This window comes from Helobdella robusta, assembly GCF_000326865.2.
Source record: "Helobdella robusta unplaced genomic scaffold HELROscaffold_54, whole genome shotgun sequence".
NCBI lineage: Eukaryota > Metazoa > Annelida > Clitellata > Rhynchobdellida > Glossiphoniidae > Helobdella > Helobdella robusta.
Genome location: NW_008705287.1, coordinates 1,054,165 through 1,078,027, shown reverse-complemented (window position 1 = coordinate 1,078,027; position 23,863 = coordinate 1,054,165). Strand labels below are relative to the sequence as shown.

The following is a 23,863-nucleotide window of genomic DNA, read 5'->3' as shown; positions in this document are numbered from 1 at the left end:
TAGTACGTTGCCAATCCCAGAAAACTGCGCAATTCATTTTTATCCTTTGGAGTTGGCCAGTCTTTCACAATTTCTATCTTGCTGGGATCAGTTCGAACTACATCTGAAGATACCACATGTCCCAAATAGTTAACTTCTTTAGAAAATAACCTGCACTTTTAACGTTCAGCTTTAAATTTGCCACCCGAAGTCTTGTGAAGATCTCCCGTAAGTTTTCGACGTGTTGATCAAATGTTCTTCCTAGAACAATTATGTCGTCTAAATAGACAAGACAGGTTTTCCAGTTAAGACCTTGCAATACACATTCCATCAGTCGCTCGAATGTAGCTGGAGCATTGCAAAATCCAAATGGCATGACGGTGAATTGCCACAACCCCGATCCGATAGAAAACGCTGTCTTTTCGCGATCGTTCTTGTCGATTTCTACTTGCCAGTATCCGCTTTTCAAATCAAGCGTATAAAACCAACTTGAGCCATATCTAATGATTTCACCAAATTTATTGATTGGCAATTACCTATTTCCTCGCTTTTTTTAATTTTAATAATGTGTTTAGCGGTATTCATTATTCTTACAGGAATAAGACCATTTTCGTTCGCTTCTACCAGGCATTTTCCAATGACCGCGTTCTGTACATTTGTCGTTGAGGTTGGCTCCATCAAATAGAACTGGTGGCCCCCAGGATCGCAATTCAACTTGCCCCATACGATGTTTTCAGATGATTGAGGTAGTTCTAAGTCACAATCGGCTGTCACTCGAATGCATTTTTCGTCGCTATCCCCCATTATCACTTCTGTATTTCTCCATCTAAGAATGCGTTTTTCTAAGTCAATTTTGAACCCATATTTTGTCAGAAAGTCGACACCTATTATGCATTCGTCGATGATATCCGCGACTAAGAATGAACCTTCGAATAACAAGTCGTTCCAGGACATCACTCCGTCAAATGCTGGTACCTTCAAAGTTCTTCCGGATGCGTGATCTAACGGCATGGCCATTTTTTTGGATTGTTCCAATTCTCGCTTCAATTTGTCTATCTTGTGATCTACCTCAACGGTCTGACGATCAAGTTTCTGCTCGATCATTTCTATTCTTATTGACTGTTCTTCAATCTGTTCTGCCACTTCCAATTTTACGTGTTTTAGCTGGTCCTTGATCTGTTTTAACTCCTCTGTCTGTCGTTCGGACTGTTGTTCGGACTGTTCTTTGATCTGTTCGGACTGTTCCTTGATCTGTTGTTTTATTTCAGTTGACATACTAAGCAGAAGTTCCATCATTTTAACGGTTGTAAACGTGCCTGTGCTAATTTCATTGTCTTCGCCAGCACCATCAAACTTGAATTCGTCTGGGTTCTTACCTTCGTCAATGAGAGCTTCTCTCAGACGTGCTACTAGTACTTCTTTGTTGCTACTTGTGACGAGGCTTCGTTTCTGTAGTTCTTCTCGTAGCTGAACTACGTTCAAACCACACAGTTTTGACATCGTGTTCTTTTTCTATGAGTAGTAATTCGCTGGTCGAAGATCCCACTTCTGACACCAATGTTATAATACTCGCTGTCGTAACCGATTTTCGATGCGACGGGTTCAAATCTTCGATTGAATAAAATACTCCAAACAGTTATTAGTTATTAAACTTTATTTACAGAAGAAATCAACTAATCGTTTATTTCTAGCAGATTCAAATTAACGCAACAATTAACTTTTAAATGGTTCAAAATCTATCGCTATAACAACGTCAACAAACAAATCAAATATCGCTTTCAATAATTCACCGAATCGCTATTCACAAAATCACAGTCACGAATTTACAAAATCACGAATTTCACTAATCGCTAATCTTCTTGCGACGTGCGCTTATATACTCTTCGCAAGCGTCGTTTCTAGATTCTTCTAGAGGGTCCGATTCTAGCATATTCTAGAATGTTCTAGTGCGTTCGGTAGCACGGTTATAACAATATATATTATTTGGAAAGTAGTATAGTTTCGGTTCTAACGGTTTAAAGGGAGAATAACAAATTTAATGTTTACAAATTCAAAACTAAATAAAATTACACAAGTACTGTTTCACTATAAAAAGAAATAATCGCAAGTTCTAATATAACGTATTCAACGAAAACAACAAAATTATCCAATGCATTTTAGAAGCTTTCTTACGATTATCAAAGAATGTGAACAAAAATGTTGTTTGAACAGGTGAGCTTTCAATTGTCCGCAAAAATTAGAAAGCGCGATTCCAAGTAGACGAAACGATGGAAACAGGTTATTCCAAACAATAGGTCCAGCCACTGCAGAATCTCTTCGACCATTCACTAATGAGTCCGACGTACACTCAGTTGATGTGCACAATCTTCCCGAGCTTCCAGATAGTTCTGCCTTATCAGAAAATCTTTCAGTCAGGTACTTTGGTGCCAGACAGTCCATTGACAACTTTGAACATCTCAACAGCCAATTTATAAGTTACACTCTTCTCTTGTTTATCGGAAGCCAATGGGGATCATGTGGTATTGGCATCACATGTTCAAATTTCGAACAACCAACCATTTTTGGTTGTTCAAACTAATTAGTTTAGCAGTTTGGTTTTGGAGTGACCGCAATTTTGGAAAATTTAGGTTAAATTCGAACAAAATCTTTACATGAATTTCAAAAACTTTGGACTGAAAAGTGTTTTAGCCCCCAGACGGCAATAAAATTAAGTTTGTACAAAATCACTGGTTTTAAAAGCAAAAGTTGTTGACAAACTCCATGATTTGCAAAAGTCAACATTCTATAACAAATTTAAGCTCCCCAAAAAATTTCTGGTCATCATTATTTAATTTATTGAAGATAGAATAATTTACAGTTTTCCAAGCATATCTATGTACATATGCTGGTAAAACAAACTATAATTAATGCAGTAATTTAGCGTTGAATAGTTTTTTAATACTTTTTTCAATATTTCTAACAAAATTCTTGTCATCATTATTTAATTTATTAAAGATAGAATAATTTACAGTTTACAAATTCATTTCCGAGTATATAGGTCCTATACACTATACACTCGAGAATGAATTGGTAAACTGTATATTATTCTAACTTTAATAAAATAAATAATGACGACAAGAATTTGGTTAGCAATATTGAGAAATGTAATAAAAAACTATCAAACGCTAGAAATTCGGTAGATTTCATAAATTACTGCACATATATATGTATATATATAAGCAATTATTGATGAAAATCACGGCATATTCGGCGTTAGTTAACTTCCTATTTAACTCTTCGATTTTTCTAACGGTTGATGGTAAATCATTTTATTTTCAGGTTTGTTGAGTTCAAAACCAAAATTGTTGTTTATTTTATGCATGATAGAACAAAAAAGCTTTTTTCGGTATTCCTGTCATATTCGGTGATCAATGTTGGGTTAGTATAATGTTGATATGTTGCGTATATGCTCAGATGCGCAAACATATATATATATATATATATATATATATATATATATATATATATATATATATATATATATATTGTGTCGCTACTTTACTTTGTTGACTCGTTGTTCGTTCAAAGTGAATACTTAACGCTCATTTAATTAGTTTTACAATCTTTTTTTTCGATGAAGATTTTAACGGCACTACAGCTCCCAAGATGGTGCCATGGTGTGCCAGTAATTTTAATATTTTTTTCCTAATTTTTGTTTTATTTTGTTTTTTTTTAATTATTTAGTTATTATTATTACATCCTCAAAATCAATCACAGCCGAAAAGGAAAAATCCGATTAAACTATATCAAGACATTAATCCAGAAAAATAAATGGTAATCTTTGACTTAAGTATACTTTAAGAGGTAAGGTTGTAATAGTTTATTCTAGTCTTTTTAAGTTGACGGGTAACAGATTCAATAACCACACCATAGACCAGAAGCACCAAAAGTTGACGTTCAGCATGAAGAGAGAAAACCCACCTACCGTTCGCCAGCCCCACAAACCAATGACTCCCACTCCAGTGCATTCACTCTTATTCAATAAAGTTTTGACTATTTAAGTTCCTGGTATGTCGCTTGAGCTTCCACCATGGAGGCCACCCACAGACGGTATTCGACAATCTTTTTAATTCAGTCAATTCGATCAATTCGACAATCAATTCGACAAGTTTTACAATCTTCAACTTCGTTTAATATAACACTTTTACGTGTTTTCATTATCGGAAACAGAGAAATTCTGTTTCTAAATTTATTGGTAGGAAGAATTCCAATTGTCCGTTGTTGAATATTTATTATCGGATGTCTTTGTTCTATGAGTATTGATTCAGCTAGTCGTAAATTAAAATGGATGTTATTGTAATGAAAGATTTCAACATTGCGGTCAAAGATTTGTCTAGTAATTTTAGTTTTGTGTTTTTCTTTCATGAGATTCTTTATAGCGCCAGTTTGTACGTGCGTCGTCAGTCTTCTCAATAACTTGGTCGTCGTCATACCAATATATTCGAAATTATGGTACCCACACTCACCAATCGTACATTTGAACAAATATATCAGATGACTATGATCCATTATTGATTCTGGTTTATTAGTGCATATTCATTGTATATTTATGTGTGTTGTGTGTATATAAACATATATATAAATATATATGCTTATATAATTATAAATGTGATAAATTATATATATATATATATTTATCAAACTTAAAAATGCATATATAGATTATCAATATTGATAGTGGGTTAGACACGGGAGTTTAATAAAACTATCAGTTTCAAACTAACTACGTAAGTAGAATGATACGAACATGCACAAACTATGATTGAGTTCTCTAATGTTGTGGGGTCTATGTTTAAATAATTGGCATAATGATTGACTATGATTGACCTACAAAGATGAAAAAGGAAAGTGATGAAAATTTGTGGGTGGGTTGGTTCAATTTTCTCTGCTGTCACGTCATTCGTTGCCTTTCAACTAATAAAATCAAAATTAATAATTGTCCTACAAACAACGAAAACCTAATATAATAAATATTAATAATAAATAACATGATGCATAATTTTTGAATGAAATTTTATCGAGAAATTGTAATATCATATATTTACGCTACAAGTAACTACAGACTACAAAATTTAAAAAAAAAATTCCACATTAATAGCTATAGCATTTTGTTGATGTTTACTATATGAAATTTGAAGAACGCCTATATGTAGCCGAAAACGAAATATTGAACAAACTATATATATATATATATATATATATATGTGTGTGTGTGTGTGTGTGTGTGTGTGGTGTGTGTGTAAATATATATATATATGTGTTTATGTGTATGTAATCATATAAAATGTATATGTGTGGGCATGCGCGTTGTTGTGTATGAATTAGAAATCGTCAACATATTTTTAAAGGTTGATTTATTTTAAAACATCTACTTTGACGCATATATAGTGCCAGTTGAATAGAAGCACAGCTGCATCAACAGAGGTGACTGCCATGGATTTACATCCATATTATATATATCCATGGTGACTGCGCCTAAATTTGCAGCAACAAAACGCAGAAATTGTTTTACGTAAATCGAATAGAAAATATTTAGACAAACTTTCATAAAAAAAACTATAAAATCGAGTTTCATCATCACTATGAAATGTTATAAAACGTACTCCGTTTTAATGGTTTAATGCACTGTCAGTTACTTGAAAACATAAAAGTACATTATTCATCACACTATTCCACAACACTAATTGCTTAAAAAACTGTTCATAAACTCTTTTTAACTACATTACATGTCTCTGGCATAACTGAATCGTTCTAAACATTATTTTAAACATATAAGAGTAAATAATGTTCCAATATTATGACTTTACGCAAGCCTGGTCTATCTATTTCGTATGTTCAAAACACGATGTTTATTTCTAAGAGTTTTTGATCGTTGTTTGCTTGTTTGCTTACAAGGATGTTTTGCTCATAGCACCGTATAATTAAAACAATTGCACATTTCTTTTGAAAACACTTCTAGAGCAACCAAAAAAGTTGACAAGTTAGTTTGTCAATTGTGGAGGTAGTCGAAATGGAATAAGCAAATAACTAAACTTGCTGCCAATAAAATATCAGTTCTGTGTGCAGAGCGATATTTATCTACAATGATTTTATTCTGATGATAAAAATAATAATAATAAAAACAATAATAATAATATAAATAATAATAATAACGTATATGTACGTAGCATTTAAAATGAAATTTATTTGTCCAGAGCATACAGATTGTACATCACTTTGAAAATAGTTTGTGTGAAAATGTGTGCGTGAGGGGTGCTACTACGTGAACTGCCAACACAGACATAACTCCCCTAGCGTGACACATTAATATTCGAGAGTCATGTGAATGTAAGTGCGGAGGCAATTTATAACGACATAAATGGTCCAAAAGTTTAATTTTAATGTTTACAATATTTTAAATTTCAACTTTACAATTTAGGAAATGATTATATAAACATTTCATCACAATAATAAACAAATACGTACTCTGACATGAACAGATGCCAGGGTTAAAGTAAAAGACTACGTTTCAAAATATTAAATTCACTTTTAAACTTCAAATTTATTGAAGGCCGGCTCGTCCGCTACTAATATTGGTAGAACTGTTTATTTATTTACACCTTATGCAGGCTGTCTCAAAATTTGCTGGGGCTTCGTACATTTTCAGACACGCGTCCTTTAATTGTTTTATAGAAAATCACGTGACTCTTGAATACTGATGCTGTACACTCGGGAGGTAGTATCGACAACAAGTACACATGAATAAAAATGTGAAACATAATGTGTGTATTTCTTAAAGTAAGTTAAATACTAGTTGATAATAAAGGTAAAATAACAGTTAAGGACAGCTGTCCTAATTAACAACAACAGACTAAAGTAAAGTGTTTGTTGATCTAGTCAGTTAGTGCAATCAATCATGTAACGTTAAATTTCAAGCAGAATAAAACTGCACACGCACGCACACAAGCATACAGACAGACAGACAGACACGCAGATATAAACGAAAAGTCTAAGCATTAATGTGCACATGAAAAATCATTGCCCATATTTTATTTTTAAGAACCCTGCAAATTTTGATTTTCTGAGCATCTAACTAGCACACGAATGTTCATGCGTTGTAAACACGTTCATGTGAAAAACTGCGAACATGCTAGCGCTGCGCATATATTCTCAAAATTACTCGATTGTTGTCACAAATATGTAATAATTATTTGTCATCATCCACTTCAATTTTCATCATTATTTATCTAATCACCATCTCATGTATATGACCATATATCTACATAACTACCGGCACCATCATCACAACCAGCATCATCATCAACACTGTGACATCAACTCACCAAATGAAATCTTTACAATGACAGCAGAATGTTGGTTGCTTGAAGAACCTGCCAACAAAGACATGACCTTTGACCTCGAACGACCTTTTCTCTCTTAGCGCTCCCTTCCTTTCATGCTTTGGCTGCATGCCCTGCTGATGATCCCTGCCTCCCGCGTGACCGCTGCCTCCTGACCCTCCTCCTCCGTGGTCATACGACATTTTCAGGAGCTCTCGCGCGCTCTCTCTCTCTCTCTCTCTCTCTTTTACTCTTTTTCTGTGTTCGAAAATAATAATAATTATTATTATTATTTATTATTATTATTATTACCGTTATTATTATTATTGTTGTTATTATATTGTTATTTATACAACAAAAATAATAAAGATATTAATGACGTAATAGTGGTGAAGTCGTGTCAATGGTGGTGAAAATAATGCCATCAGCGAGGTTGGATGTCATAAAATTGTTAATACGCTCTGCTTAAATTTAGACATATGTAGGTTTGCGCGTATGTGCGTATTGTCGACCATGGATTAAGTATTCATTTGTTTATATATGTGGATTTTTGATTTTGTACCGGTAGCTAAAGTGTTCTAATGTTACTACATAAAGTTGTTTGTTTATGTACCTAAACGTGTTTGCATGTGAGAATGTTTATTTGTGTGCACAAATTTGTTGCATATGTAGATGTATGATTTCTATTTGTGTAAATGTGTTAGCATATGTGAATGTACGTTTGTATAAATATTATATATATGGTTGTGTGTGTATATGGTTTATTCAAAATCGCATTAATTTGTACAGTCTATCGTTTAGTGAGCAATTAATAAAACACTAGTTAGAATCTGTCGCGAGCATGACAGCCATTGAAGACACGCGGGTAAATAATTGTAGCAAGTATGTGGCACTCTTTGTCATACGCTGCCATGTCATCACTCCCACTACATCGCCTCACTGGCGTACCGAGGGGGGGGCGAGTGGGGCGGATCGCCCCGGGCCTCCGATTTGGAGGGGGCCTCCAAAAAGACAATTACAAAAATTTTTAAATAATTTATTTATTTAGTAAGTGTATAGACGTGATTTTGTGTTTTGATTTTTTAATATATTTATTTATAAATAATCTGTAGTAATGCATATACTTAGTTAGAATAAACGATTTTTTAAAATCTTGACCGAATTGGTAATCCACGTCTATTTTTAGTCGGACATTGACATCATTATACTTGAATGTGATTGGTTGATATAGTTTTTGGACGAGTCGGCTTTTTCAAACTTTTTTTGTTGTCTGTTCCGTTTGGTTTATTAGAGTGAGTTTTAAATTTTATTTATATATTTATCAATCTCTTCTTTAATAAGTTTAAATATAACTACTATCTTTCAGGTAAGAAAAACAGAAAATATACTTTCACCCACCGGTACTGACTCACTAGTTTAAATCTAAGGTACAAAAAAGTGTTGATAGGTAAAGAAGGATATATGTTCTCCTCGGTTTACGTGACTGATGTTACACCATTTTTTTCACTTTTAATTTTTCAAATTATATTTTAAGCCCTGAAGTTAAAATAAATTATTAGAATTAAAACACTATCAACTTTTAGATAGATACGTGATCATGAAGAGACATCATCCAAGTGGAGCACAAAAACGAAAAATTTTGAAAAGTAGAAGAGAAGAAACCGAAGCTCTGCCTGGATCAATGCTTAAATTTGTTAACCAAGTTGCCAAACCAGAATCCATTATTGCTAGTTCATCAAGTCAGCAGACTGATTTAGATACAACCGTAGAATCTGACCAAGGAAAAACAACCACCGAAACTTAAACGTCAAACCAACAATGCGAGGATGAAATCAATTTTTCTAGTGAAAATGATATTTTTTTAAATTGTGATGTGGGAAATTGGACAATTCCGTTATCAGATAACATCAGAATCGGTATAGTAAAACTAAAGAGTGAATATTTCCAGAACAAAAATGGTCCATTTAGAGTGGTTCAAAGAGTAGGGAAGCAAACAAAGGGTCAAACTCGACAGTTGACAAAGCATTGGTTCTACAAGCATCTTCCAAATGGTGAAAAAGTTTTCAGAAAGTGGATGGTTTATTCTCCTTCCAAAAAATGTTTATTTTGCTTTTGTTGTCGACTTTTTGCTGCTTGTGATAAAGAAAGTAATTATTTTTCAAAATTTGTTACAGGGTTTAATAATTGGTGGAAACTAAACCCTAAGATTTCACATCACGAAAATTCTGAAATTCACTTAAACAATCATGAAAAATGGAAAACATTAGAACTAAGTTTGAATCTTAATAAAACCATTGATGCCGTTCATCAAGAAAATCGAGAACTGGAAACTAAAAAATGGAATGACATTTTACACCGCTTATTGGATGTCACCATGTTTCTAGCAAAACAAAATTTACCTTTTCGAGGCCACAGAGAAGATGACTTTTCTAACAACAAAGGCAATTTCTTAGAGTTAGTTGAATTAATTTCACACTACGACCCTGTCTTAAAAGAACATTAAGTGAGGGTCCAACATAGCAAGGCAGGAAACACGATTTCATATCTTTCCCCTAAAATTCAGAATGAATTTATTTCTATATTGGGAGATACTGTGAAACAGAAAATTATTGATGATGTAAAGCAAGCAAAGTATTACGGGATAATGTTAGATTCAACACCTGATATATCTCACCAAGACCAATTAAGTGAGATTATTAGATATGTTCATATAAAAAACAAAAATGTAGAGGTAAGAGAATCATTTTTAGGATTTTTTCCTCTTGCCAGAAAGAAGGCTATTGATATCACACAAAGAATTGTAAATATTATTGATGAAGAGGGTTTGGACATAAACCTATGTCGAAGCCAAGGTTATGACAATGCTTCGGTAATGTCAGGTGTTCATTCTGGGGTACAAGCCAGGATCCATCAAATAAATCAGAAAATTTTATTTGTACCTTGTTCTAATCATGCGGGGTTCACGCATTTGGAAGCAATCCAACTTGTGTAACGTTTTTTGGAACAATTGAAAGCATTTACAACTTCTTTCCTTCATCAACTCATAGATGGGATATATTGTCAGAAATAGTCGGGATCACTGCAAAAAGGCTAGCAGGAACCAGGTGAAGTGAGCAATATCATGCGGTGAAACCTGTAATGAATCATTTCAGCAAGTTGGTACAGGCTTTAGAAAAATTATGTGATCCATCAGAAAATGTAGATACGAGAGGTACAGCTTAAATTTTAATGAAAAATATTCAAGATTTCAAATTTCTTGCTTATCTTCATTTCTGGAGCAGTACTCTTGAGGAAGTCAATCATACTCAAAAATACTTGCAAACAGAAGGAATTGGTTTAGATAAAACCATTGAAAAATTAGATACCTTAAAACTTTTTCTGCATGAGAGTCGCGATGAATTGGTTGAAAATGCATTGATATTTTCTACAAAAATTTGTGAAGAAATGGGAATAGCTACAGAAAAATTGGGTCGAAAAAGTCAAAGAAAGCTTATGCCTGGAGAAGAAAGTAAAGATGAAGCTTTAACGTTGAAACAGGAATTGAGACGATCAATGTTTCAGTCACTTGATAATTTTTATCAAGATCTTAGAAAAAAGATAGAATCAATGCAAAATGTATATGTAAAATTTGCAGCCATTCAATCATCACATCTTATTGGAATGGAGATAGAAGAACTTTCAAAGCTGATACCAAATCTGACAGAAACGTTTGATGAACTAGAAGAAAATGAAATGATACCCGAAATTAAACGATTAAAACGTCATCTTCAAGCAGGGAAAACGTCAAGCAGGGAAAATTGAGAAAGATGATGTTAAAAAATTGTCTGCACTGAAAATGTTAACCTATATAATAGAAATTGATTTACACGAGTCAGTTCCAAACTTATATTTAGCTTTAAAGATTTTTTTGACAGTGTGCGTTTCAATTTCTTCTTGCGAAAGATGCTTTTCAAAATTGAAGCTGATTAAAAGTTATCTTCGTTCGACAATGAGTCAAGCAAGACTTAACGGCTTAGCAATCCTATCAATTGAAAACACAGTGGCGAGAAATATTAACTTTGATGAAACAATACAAATATTTTCTGATGCAAAATCTCGTAAAAAACAGTTTTAATATATTTTTCGATTAGCTGAATCAAAATTTTGTGGCATATGTGTACTGACATGTGTAAATGTTTTGTATCTATGTATATTGCATTTTTGTAAAACATAAAATATAAAAACATTTTTCATTTATTTTCTGCATCATCAGCCAATTAAAAAATGAAAAAAAGAATAAGTGCCTTATCCTTTTCTGGACATCGGCGACCATCAATTTCCACAAAATATGGACTGTGGTTAGTTTTTGTCGATGAATTTCTTGGCAGAGGTATAGACATATGTTACCATTTCTTTTTGCCATTGCATCAAATAAGCGACTATATGATGGTCTTTGGGATGAACAGCACGATATGCTTTCGAACTCGATGACACTGACTTCAACGACCAAGCAGATAATCATTACATCCACCATATAATATCTATGTATATGTAATACATATTATTTATTTATGAAAGGCATCACAAATATTTCCGCCCCGGGCCTCAAAGGCCCTAGGAACGCCACTGCATCGCCTCTTGTCTATATCTTATCTATACCTACAGTGCACATAAATTTATTCATATAAAGGCCCATTCAGTTGAAGGACGACTATAGTTTATCATCATCTCTACTGGTTATGAAGACCTACAATGGAACAGCAGAAAAGTCCACATGTGATACATCTGAAGTGGTCATTGGAAACTCGCAATATTGATAAATTTGCTTTTTCTTTTTTTCTGATTCTTTTGGTTATAGTCATGTATCTGTCAATGTCAATGACAATTTAGTCTAGAAAGTAAAATTTTGCTTCGTGTAGTGCACATTGTTTTAATTTCTCTTCTGCAGAGTAGTGGCAGGAGATGTGCGTAATCCTTAAAATTCTGCTTGAGAGGTTGTCCCGGCTCTTCTTATATTCGTGGCGTGCATGATGTATTCATTGCATCTCTTGCTTGCTTGCATGTGTCAATCACACACTGACAACCGCACCGATGTTCTTATGAACCATCTTGCCGAATGTGAAAGAGATTGATTGGTTGTGGTTGGCAGAATATTGCGTATAGTGCGCCGCCAGCAATATGTATGGAGGCAAGTAACTAACTAAACAGTTAACATTCAACTATGAAAATGAAAAATGAAATTCAAATTTCGAAAACTGCAAACGAACAAACAAACAAACCAGATAACAAAAAACCAAAAAACAGTTTAAAAATGAACAAGAGAACAAACTAACAAACAAACCAACCTTTCACTAAACTTCGACCGAACTTTTATTTATTTTTATCCTTCAATATTAAGAGATGGTGGAACGTTGACGAAGAAGACAAACGAACTTTTGTCTATTCTTTGACTCTACGTGTCTGACTTGTACATACAAATTTGACAACATCAAGATATTGTATTTTGTGTTTGTTCGTTCAATAGATTTTGTTTATTTGACCGTTCGTTTGTTCATTCGTCTTGTTAACCTGTCCAACTGTGATATTTAATATTACAATTTGTCTGCCTATAACATGAATTAATTATTTTTACAAAGACTACCCCACTACCACTATCACATTCTAGATAAGTAGAAGTTCACCACAAATTTATTACCACTATTGTTATTGTTCATTCTTAATCAAACATTAAACATATACACACGCACCAGTTGCAAATTTTTAACAAACATTGACAGCAACCAGTGAATAAACTGACTAACGTAATAAATATTAATTTAATAATTATAATGTAGAGCGCAGATCTGCTGTGCCAACCGGTCTACAACTTGCCTTCAAAATGATTATTGCAACGAATGTTCGTAAACAATAGGTATTCAAGTGTTCATTTATTAATTAACATTCACACGATATAAAGCGTACGTTTAAATTTATATAGCTAGGCTCTCATATTAACGCGTTTATCTCTACTCAACACATCTTTGAAAAACCAAATTTTTGCTCGTAGAATTCAAACGATTTCTTTTTTATATGACAACGCGCCAGTTCTACATGTATATATGTATCATGTAGGTACCCTGCTTAGTTCCTGTACTAATGCGTATATATAATATAATCATACATACATACATACATACATACATACATACATACATACATACATACATACATACATGCATGCATGCATGCATACATGCACACATACATTCACATACATACATGCCTACATACATACACACACATACATGCATACAAACATACATATTTATACATTGCAATATGCACGCAACTTTATTATTTTAAGCTTACGAAATAAATTTTATCACGGCATTGTATCGTTATGGTAAGGTCTGAATTACTTGCATGTGGTATGCATACTCATTCATAAATATACAAACAAGTTATAATAATGTATGAATGTAAAAATGCTATATAAATAAATGTATTGTATATGTGTGTGTGCATATTTGTGTACATGAAATAAATTGGAGGTACTTATTAACCGAGCGCATTGTAAAAATTGTGCGTAGTGTTCATCGTGGGGATGATTGGTGAATTATTTGGAGTAATTATCGTTATCGTCTCAAAAAGATTCATTCACACTTCATTCTTACTATTTGTGATTTTCTATGATTGTTTAAATTTTTCATTTATCCGCAAAAATGAAAGATAAGAAGGGGAGAGAGGAAGAGAGAGGAAGAGAAGAGGTTTGCGTCAATACATAAAAGTTTGAGTGTTAAAACTTGTATATATTATCACATACAGACAAGCACGCACGTTTTGTATATTGCACGCTTTGTATATTGTGCATGTTATACACACAAAGCACACACAGCTATACATATATCTATTTTTCCAAAAACTTTATTGACGGGAGATCTATAAGAAAAAAAACTTGTGCAGACTTGTTACTTATTAAATCTAGAGTATGATTTAATAAGTAAGTACCATTTGCAAATAAAATCAAATTACTAACAAAAGATGTAAACAAAAACAAATCACCAAAATCAAACACACCGCAAATTACCTAAGCCAAAATTTTCCCAAATCAACAGAGAAATACAAACAAGTTATAACGAAATATTATATATATATATGTGTAACACTACTATTAACTTTCATAAATTGATCTCCTAGCTATCGTTTTAATATATACGTATATACATATATATATATATATATATATATACATATATATTTGTACATAATTATATATGTATGTGTGTGTGTGTTTATCTATATATATATATATACATATATTAAACTTTTTGTTTTATCATGCTTAAAATAAATAAAAATTTTGGTTTTGAACTCAAGAAACTTGACAATGATTTACATCATCGTTAAAAAAATCGAAAAATTAAATAGGAAGCTAACTAATGCGAAACATGAGGTGGCTTTTATCAGTAATTGCATTTGTGAAGTCTTAACCCAATATATATATATATATATATATATATATATATATAATACTTTTATTTTACAGATAGATAAAGTAGAGAGAGTATTTATATAAATTCATTATTAATTAGGATCCTGTTCTTGACAATGTGATTAATATCCTTTCCTCAGTTGTGAAATAATGGTTAATGTTTCTTCACCGTCCAACAATTTTGAAATCCACTCATCGAATTTTCATTAAAACTTTTACAGTGCATTATTTTTTTTTTAATTCATTTATTTTTTATAAATTTGAAACTTTGAAAAATTGATTATACAAAGAAATTTATAATGTTCAAACATCGGTCAGTTTCCAATTCAATTCATTTATATTATTTACAAGGGCTGAAGCAAGGAAACTTGCTTGTAAGGCCACACAAAGTAAAATTAAAAAAATGAAAATAAACGTGAGACTAAAATTGCCACAAATAACCACAAAACAATCAAAAACAAATGACAAAAAATGAGAAACCACCATCAAATTTTCAATATATATAATACATATAAATGTCCAATTTTCCGTCAATATAATGATGAAAATGCTACCCTACCAGTTAGGAATAGAATTTTTAATTCCTTTTTTAAATGATTGTAAGTTAGTTGATACAATTTCGTCCGGTAGATTAATGAAGACTTTTAAAATATTAAATAATGAATTGTTAAATAAGAGATAATGTAGTTTGAAAAATAAAAATATAAAAATATTTATCACGATTTTAGAAGTCTTGCTGAGTTGAATGAATCAAGTGATGGTTAAGGCTAATGATGCTGAAACTGAAAAATAATGTTTTATTATTAAATAAGAATGTTGTTATTAGCTGAAAATGCAGATAAATTTGCGTTATGGGTTTTGAGTTAGTTGGCTTCAAGTGGTGTCAAATTTTTTAAGTCCTAATAAAATTCGAATATTACACTTTTGGACTATTTTTCCAAATTATTACACAATAAGAATAATATGGTTGTATGAAAGTACTGTAAAGTAATACTATTATCTTATGAAGGAATCTATTTTTGATTTGCTGGTAACTTCTAAATTTTTGAAAACTTTCCTAGCAATGTAAATAAAAGGCTCCGTCCATAACAAGTTGCTGGCTGGGACGACGCCAAGAAACTTAATCGAGGCAACTTGCTTGATGTCTTTATCCTCCATGCATAAATTATAGTTAATTTAATTGGTAACAATTTTTTGACCCAATCAGTATACAACAAGTCTTTTGTTCCCAGTTTACAATCAACTTATTGCTAATGCCAATTCGCTCTATTAATCCATTTAATTAACATCACAGGCTTTCAACATAACTGTAGTGTCATCGGCTTAAGAATCCTCCTTCCTCCTAGATGAATGCGCAATATCATTAACATACAATAGCATGTCCTAGAATCGAACCCTGTGGAACACCTTTATAAACTGGCTTGATCTCTGACTGGAACCCATTTAAATCTTCTTTATGATAAACAGCTTCAGACCTTTGACACCGTAGCTGAAAAATTTTTGCGACAAAATGTCATGGTCGATTGAATCAAAGGCTTTTGAAAAGTCGAAAAAAAAACTCAATACTCAACATCAATTTTAATTTTTCAATGTTATTAGCGATAAAGATTAAATTTTTTTAATCCATACTGATTTGATAAAATTATTGAAAAAAATTAGCAATCTTTTAGAAACAATTGTTTCCATGACCTTTGAAAAAAACTGGCATGAGAGAAATTGACCGTGGTTATTGAAATCTGTGTACTCTCCCTTTTTAAGAACTGGAACTATCTTAGCTCATTATCATCGTATCTTGAAGCACATCATTGCCCAAATTAAACCGGCAATCTATGCTGATAATGACATGTAGTTTTTTTCAAGTTGTTCAGTTCTCTTTTTAATTTCAGCTTCGATGTCTGGAGGGTTAGAGAGAAATTTGATTAGAGCAACATTGATTGGTGTTGTTGGGACTCGTTTGATTTATCTGTTTGTTAGTGTTAATACATCAAATTTTTATTCTTGCTTTTCATCATTTTGCATCCGCTTTTTACATATCTTAATATATTGATATAACTTTATTTATATTGTACATCAATAGCACCATGTCATGTCGTGGTTGTGACTCTTATTCAGCTAATATCCACCACTGCTACTACTATCTACAACCATCTTCCTACTACTCTAATATTACACAAACAAACTCTACTATTACTACAACAAATTTTTACTACTACTACTTCTACCTATTAGTACTACTACTAGTACAACTAATTCTATAACAACGCATTACAGCAATCTTTTTATTACCAAACTATGACAAAATTGCGCTCTATCTATAGAGCGTAAAAAATGTGTATAAAAAATGTGTTGTTTCTTATTACATGTTTCGTTGGTTTTCATTTTTTGAATTTATTTGATACTGATTAAACAAAAATTTCAGGAAAGTTATTTTTGGACACATTTGCTTTAAATAAATAGTTTGTTACTAATTCAGCTTTTGCATTCTAAAATGTCCGGCATGTATGTTTGTATGCATGTTATATTTTGTAAAAATATTGGCTTCGTACGAAGGTTACTGGATCGTTCCAAATGGTATATGAAGTGTAAAAAAGACAAATTTGTCAGCTAATAACATTTTACATCTTTAAATTTATTGAAAAATTTCTGATTTTTGATGTCATGCAGAAATATTCTAAAATTTTTGAATTAACGTTACGAAATAAGAGAGAACAGAAAGGACTGGGAATTTGCCATTGAAGAGCGTGCGACCATTTGTTACCAATAACGTTAACGGGTTCACCCCTTTTATAACATATAGAAAATTCTAGGTCAACTAAAAATTGACCCAAGGGAAGATATTTGATTCCGACATGCCAAGAAGGATTGACGCCCCTGGAGGATAATTTTGAATTGTTTGTCTTAATTTGTAAATTTTTATGTTGAATTTAAAATTAGCTTCTTTTTATACATTTTGGATATGCTCATATAGATTAATTTTAAATTTACGTTCAATTATTATGCTATGAATCACGTTCAGCATCAGCACTTGAAGCTTCTTCCATTAGCACCAAATCAATCACATCATTGAAAGATTTCACGTTTCCAAATTCAAGTTTCTCTTTTAAAAGAAATTTAAAATCATTATATTCAGATAGAATTTCTGCAAAGGAGCTCTCTGGAAGCAAATGTTTATATCTTTCAACTAATACATTTAATTCTCTTTTTCCAAATTTATAATCATTTTAATTTTTGACTGCTTGGGTATCAAACGCCACATATTCCTTAAATTCATTAGCTGGAAACCTTTCCTGCAAATGCTGACACAACCCTCCAATAAACCTCAAAATTGCACTCAAATCTGTATCTTCGTAGCCTGTATTTGATAAAAGTGTTGCAACTGCATCACTTCAAGAAGGTTTGGATTTTACTGCAGATAATTAAATAATTACACAAATAATTTCCGGTCAAAGATAAGTTTGTATGACTTAGTTCAATTCCTGTCGTGTTAGCTAAGAGATTATTATTTGAGTAAATAGTTTTTTGTCTTTGGTTATTATTCAATTTATTGTCAATGAAAGATGGCCTACCTTGCTAGGAAATCGGCTCTGCTACTTTGTAAAAATGTCGTTAGGAATAATTCTTTGAAAACTTTTGCTTCCCAGGTCGCTAGAACAACTATTTTTCTAACAAATAAAACTATTTTCCAGAAAAATTTCTTAAATTCTCGCAAGGATATTTCTGTTAGTGACCTTCATGCTTTCCTTCACTTTTTTTTAATCTTTTTAAATTTTAATTAATTTTTATTTTATCTTAAACAAATTATTTACATAAATTTTTTTTTGTATTGTAAGCATTTATTACAGGCTAAAATTTTGTTGTTATTTATTCAATTATAATATTATATTTGCTTCTGGTTTTATTTTATGTGTATGTTTCTTTTTTTATTTTATCAGACTAGCTCTTCTGTTGACTATAATTTTTAATAATAATTCATTCATTAGTGAAACATTGCACACCTTTGCTGGCATATTATTATTAAATAAGTTTAATCATAAAATTTTAGACTGGATTTCCCCTTCCTAACTTTTTTTTTTACTGGTAAAATGTAGAATGACTAATAAGCAGAGTTGATGTTTCTTGTTGAATGTTTATTAAGTTTTTCTTTTCAGGGAGCTCCAAACACTAACAATGTCTATGAATGACAGCTGCAAGAGCTAAAAATTGAATAGTGGTACATTAGATAAGTCAATGTTTTATGGTTATAAAATTTTATAAAAAATTTAATGGTGCATTTTTATGATGATTTTCTGATGCTTTATCATTTAATAGCAATGTTGAGCTTTAAGAGAAAGTTTATTAGAATGCATGCATTGACTATGCTTGGATAGCATACAAATGCAAACTGACTTTTGGTTAGGTGTACATGGGTTTTACTTTTTTCAAATTATTGAAAATAAAGATGGGGTTGATCAATCAAAGTTAAATTAAAAGAAGATATTTCAAAATACAAAAATATTGTGTAAGCATATATATATTTTAGTGAAAAAAATGGAAAAAACGAACTACAAACATATTAACGCCAAACATTCAGTAGAATTTATAGAACATATATATATAATATATATATATTATATATATATATAAGAGTATTATTGTATTAGCCTTATCTATGCCTACCTGTATCTACATTATTATATTTATATATAAAGGTAAACATAATTTGTGGTATGTAGTGCATTAACATTGGTTGTCTTGTAATTTTTACTTTTACTTTTTTTTTACTAATTGCAGTTGCCATGTCAAATTGTTGACAAAAAATTTCTCAGTCATGTTCCTCTGACTCTAGACATGGTCAACCAGAGAGTTCTTCTTGTCCTGCGTCTTTATGATAAAATCAACCCAGATAAAGTTTGTTTATAAAATTTAATTGTTATTCTTAAATAATCCAATTTCAGATTATATGTTTGTTGAATTTCTAAATGAAATTTAAAATTTTAGACATTCTGAGTTTGACAACTTTTTTGCTAAAGAAAAGTCATTTGCACTTGAACAGAGAGCTCAACATTTTGAGGCTTTGTGTTGTACTCATTAAAAAGTGCTAGATCATTGATATTAGATGTTCAGTTAATTGTTGATTTATTTTTAATAAGTTCAACAATTCAGCAGATGTCATATTAGCTTGCTATAAGCAATATCCAAATAGCAGGTTATAACCATTTGTACAGTTTTTTATGTCAAACCTCCTGAGGTTGGTTTAAATTAATGGATACAGTTGTTATAACTTTAAATACAAACTATGTTATAATGCAGTTGTTAGGATAGAGTTAGGATACAGTTGTTATAACTTTAATTACAAACCATGTTATAATATGTATCTGTACAATAAACTTGTAACAATCATCTATCTCCTCAGTTGACGTTAGAGTCACATTTCATAAATGACTTGGGACTTGATTCGCTGGATCACGTTGAGGTCATCATGGCAATTGAAGATGAATTTGGTAAGTGGCTTTCACTTATGTTATTTCATGTACAGTGCTTATTTGTAATGTAATAAATTGCTCTCATAGGAGATGTTATAGGGAATTACTGAAGCTATGCAAGTTATTGAAAGAAAGCTTATTGAAGTAGGTAATTGAAGATAAGTTTCCAGGGTTGACTAAATGTTGAGTGAGAGGATTCGGTCAGAAGGTTTGAACTTGTTTGTACAATTTATATTTTATATAATTGTCAATATTGGTCCCCTAAGTAACTGGATGTGTGAATGCAGGGAAAACAAACAGTGTGTAAAATGGAGAAAGAATTTTTGTGACTTTAAGTGGCAAATTGGACACTGCATGAATACTTGCAAAGATGAAAATGATGAAAAACTGTGACACAAAGTGGACTAGATTAAATAAACATTTAAAATAGTAGAAAAACAGAAGGAAGTAGTTAGGAAAAATTAGGAGGCGAATATTGGTTCAATAGGATAGGCTATTCCAAAAGATGTTGGGTTCTTATAAGCAGTACAGTGTATACAATGTTCTGGAGGAACTAAATTCAGTCGCATGTCAGTCCAACAAATCAGCAAATGCACTTAACTAAAACATGACATACCACAAAATGTAAAAAGTTAAATTATAAGTGGCAAAAATTGAAACCTGTTTTTTAATAAAATAATACCAATTGCTATCTATGCTGTGAGTCATTTTAACAAGATATGTTTTGAATTATTATATATATATATATATATATATATATATATATATATATATATATATATTCATGCATACGTGTATTTAGGTGTTTAGGAGTCTAACGTTAAAAACAATAGCCTCAACCATCATTTTGTTCCAACTTGCCAGCCAATAATGTGTATGTAGGTTATGTATAGAAATCATTATGCACCACCCAACATCTTTCAATGTGGTCACACACTGCCAATTAAGATGGTTTGAGTTTGTTTGGGCAGATGGCTGTGAAGAATTGTTGTTGTTGACATTTAGCAAATTATGTCATGAAACTGTACAAACCAAGTACGATGTTTGGTTCGAGTGGGATGGTTGGATGATGCTGCTCCATTGTAATCAATGAAATTTGTGTGTCATTGCCAGCATTGTCTACATTCCTGTACACAAAGAAATTTTGTGTTTTATTTTCTGTTGCTTAATATTAAAATTGAACAGTAGATGTCAGAAACTTGAAAGTTGCTATAGAATAAATATGTCTGCATTATCAAAACATTGGTGAGAATATTTACCATTTAATGATGGTCCATGCACATCATTTAATATTGATGGGTCTCTACCAATGTCAAAAGAGCCCTACATCAATGATGTAGGTGACTTACATTACAATAACTTTTAGGAGGTGGATGTGTCTATCAGAGGCTGATAGAGTCCATCATGAGACCACATTTTAATTTGAATAATGAAGCATTTCCAGAGTGACTACAATCAGATGCCATTAGATGGTTAAATCTATGAAAAGTCTATATAAGATACTAACAAAGTATACTATAAACACTGAGTGATATGTATGGCCGCACAAAAATACCAGAAAAACTTACCAACTACATTCAGTAATTCTTCATCAATCCATTCAGCGTCTTCCATGTTGTTGTCGTAGGCTGTTACTGCCATCAACTCTCTCTTCCTCCTTGCAACTAACCTAACTGGTCTTGTACGTTATATAGTTTGCTCTATGCCACATGTTCGGATGTGAGCCTTCAAGCTGACCAGTGAGGTATGATACAAACAACACTTTTTGCAGAATAAAAATGCATCCTTATACCTACAACTTACCTTTGACCATAATGACAGCAGGTTGGCTGCATTCTCTCGCTTCACATTGCCTAATTCACACAGTTTCTTCTGAACTAAGTCAGTCACATCATCTTTAGCTTTCACGCTACACCAAAACGCATTTGTATCTGACTGCAGAGACTGTGCACTTTAATTTGGATGAGACAGCTTAAGTGCCTCATACAAATCAAAATACAACTTTCGTTTATCAACCATTTTGTATATTTGTTTATACTGCGTGCATCACTGTCACGCTGGATGAACCCTCCCCCCAGCGTGACATAATTTTTGAATGGCCCCTAAACAAAACTTAGTAAAAATACTGGGGAGAGTTTTGTTTCATGATGGCTTATGTGTGTTGCTTTTGAAGAGCATTCAACATGGCTCAATGTACGTATCTTCTAAATAAAACGCTAAATGAGTCTTATATATTTTTTTTGTTCAATTTAATTTCGTGATTCATTTTCATTTTAAAGTTCGTTTGGTTAATTAATTTTATGTATTTGTTTTATGAATTCAACCCCTTTTATTTATGCTAGTTATTTTATTTGTTATTAATTTTTCCACAAAGGGTTTGAGATTCCTGACTCAGATGCTGAGAGATTACTGACTCCGGCCCACATTGTGCAGTACATTGCTGATAAGGAAGACTTGCATTGAATCTACTTGTTCCAGTTGATAATAATATTAATAATAATAAATATAATATCATCAAATGAATTAAAAATAAAGCTTGAGGAATTTTCATTTAGAAGAATAAATCTTAGATTGTTTTTACATTTTTGGATAATTATGAGTGACTAACTGTTGTACTCTTCCAGGATTTGGGGTTAATGAAATAGATTGACTTGTCACGTGTTGGCTTAGAAATTTTGTTGTTTTAGAGATGATTAACTGATGTGAAATTTGTAATTAGTTTGATCGGCATTTTGTCTGTAGTTTTAAGTAACAACCGTATTTTCTATCTAATGTTGAAACTAAGTTTTGAATCTCGAATGAGTACATATGCAAAGATTTCGAAAATTGAAGTTGCTTTATTCCGTTTTGTAATCGTTCGTTTTGTGTGTCACAGACAACGTTTTGACCGATATCTAAGAAACAGGGATAGTGGGTGCACCCTACGGGGTGTAAGAAAAATTGCATTATGTCCCATATAGTAATTAATTGTCATGGGTCGATACAATAATAAGGCTAAACATTGTTTGGATATATTCTGGTTTGCAAGTTCAGAAACGTGCTGGTCAAAACAATCAAGAAGTTTTGCAAGTACTACTGGTCATTCCTCAAAGTTTAAACATCCATTCTACCTTTTACGGTTTGTAGCCACGTATCTTCCGTTTTTAAGTTAAATGACGATGACGGCACTGTATTGTTCTCACTTGTTCTTCATTTACTCTTGTCTCTGTTGACGTTTTTTAGTTCTTACGACCAGTGACTTTGCGGCTCATTCAAAAGTGCTCGTTCCTGTTTATAGCAAAAGAAAAACTGCCTTGTCGCATTGAGGCAGCGGTTCTCAATTCGCGAGTCGCGACTTCAACGGACATCCGAAACCATCGAAAATAAGGTTTAATAATAAAATGAATAATTTTCAAAAAAAATTTCTAATTATATTATGTACCGGCAAAATTTCGTAATTTCACCTGGCAGGGGTTTAATTACAAAGTTTTAACATACTGACTTACAGTTTGCTGTAATCAAAAAACTAATGTTAGTCAGTATTGAACATGTTCCTGAAACATTACAGAAGATGTTTATTGGGCTATAACGATGCAGCAAAGAATGATTTTTCTTCATTGTTAGTTGCATAATTT

The 23,863-nt window shown here is 32.0% G+C and overlaps 3 protein-coding genes across 3 annotated transcripts; 1 reads left to right on the top strand and 2 right to left on the bottom strand.

The window, feature by feature from the left end:
• Nucleotides 1–1,317: 1,317 nt before the first annotated feature.
• HELRODRAFT_86768 (hypothetical protein) lies at nt 1,318–1,479 on the bottom strand (the record flags this gene model as incomplete). The annotated part of the gene is made up of 1 exon (XM_009028217.1): nt 1,318–1,479. A coding segment is annotated over one exon (162 nt), but the record flags the coding sequence as incomplete, so codon positions are not given.
• A 5,860-nt stretch (nt 1,480–7,339) lies between these two features.
• On the bottom strand, nt 7,340–7,492 carry HELRODRAFT_148460 (hypothetical protein; the record flags this gene model as incomplete). Its single annotated transcript, XM_009028325.1, has 1 exon — nt 7,340–7,492. A coding segment is annotated over one exon (153 nt), but the record flags the coding sequence as incomplete, so codon positions are not given.
• Nucleotides 7,493–19,578: 12,086 nt separating this feature from the next.
• HELRODRAFT_86883 (hypothetical protein) lies at nt 19,579–22,712 on the top strand (the record flags this gene model as incomplete). Its single annotated transcript, XM_009028236.1, has 3 exons — nt 19,579–19,674; nt 20,180–20,267; nt 22,624–22,712. Coding segments are annotated over 3 exons (273 nt in total), but the record flags the coding sequence as incomplete, so codon positions are not given.
• Nucleotides 22,713–23,863: the final 1,151 nt, after the last annotated feature.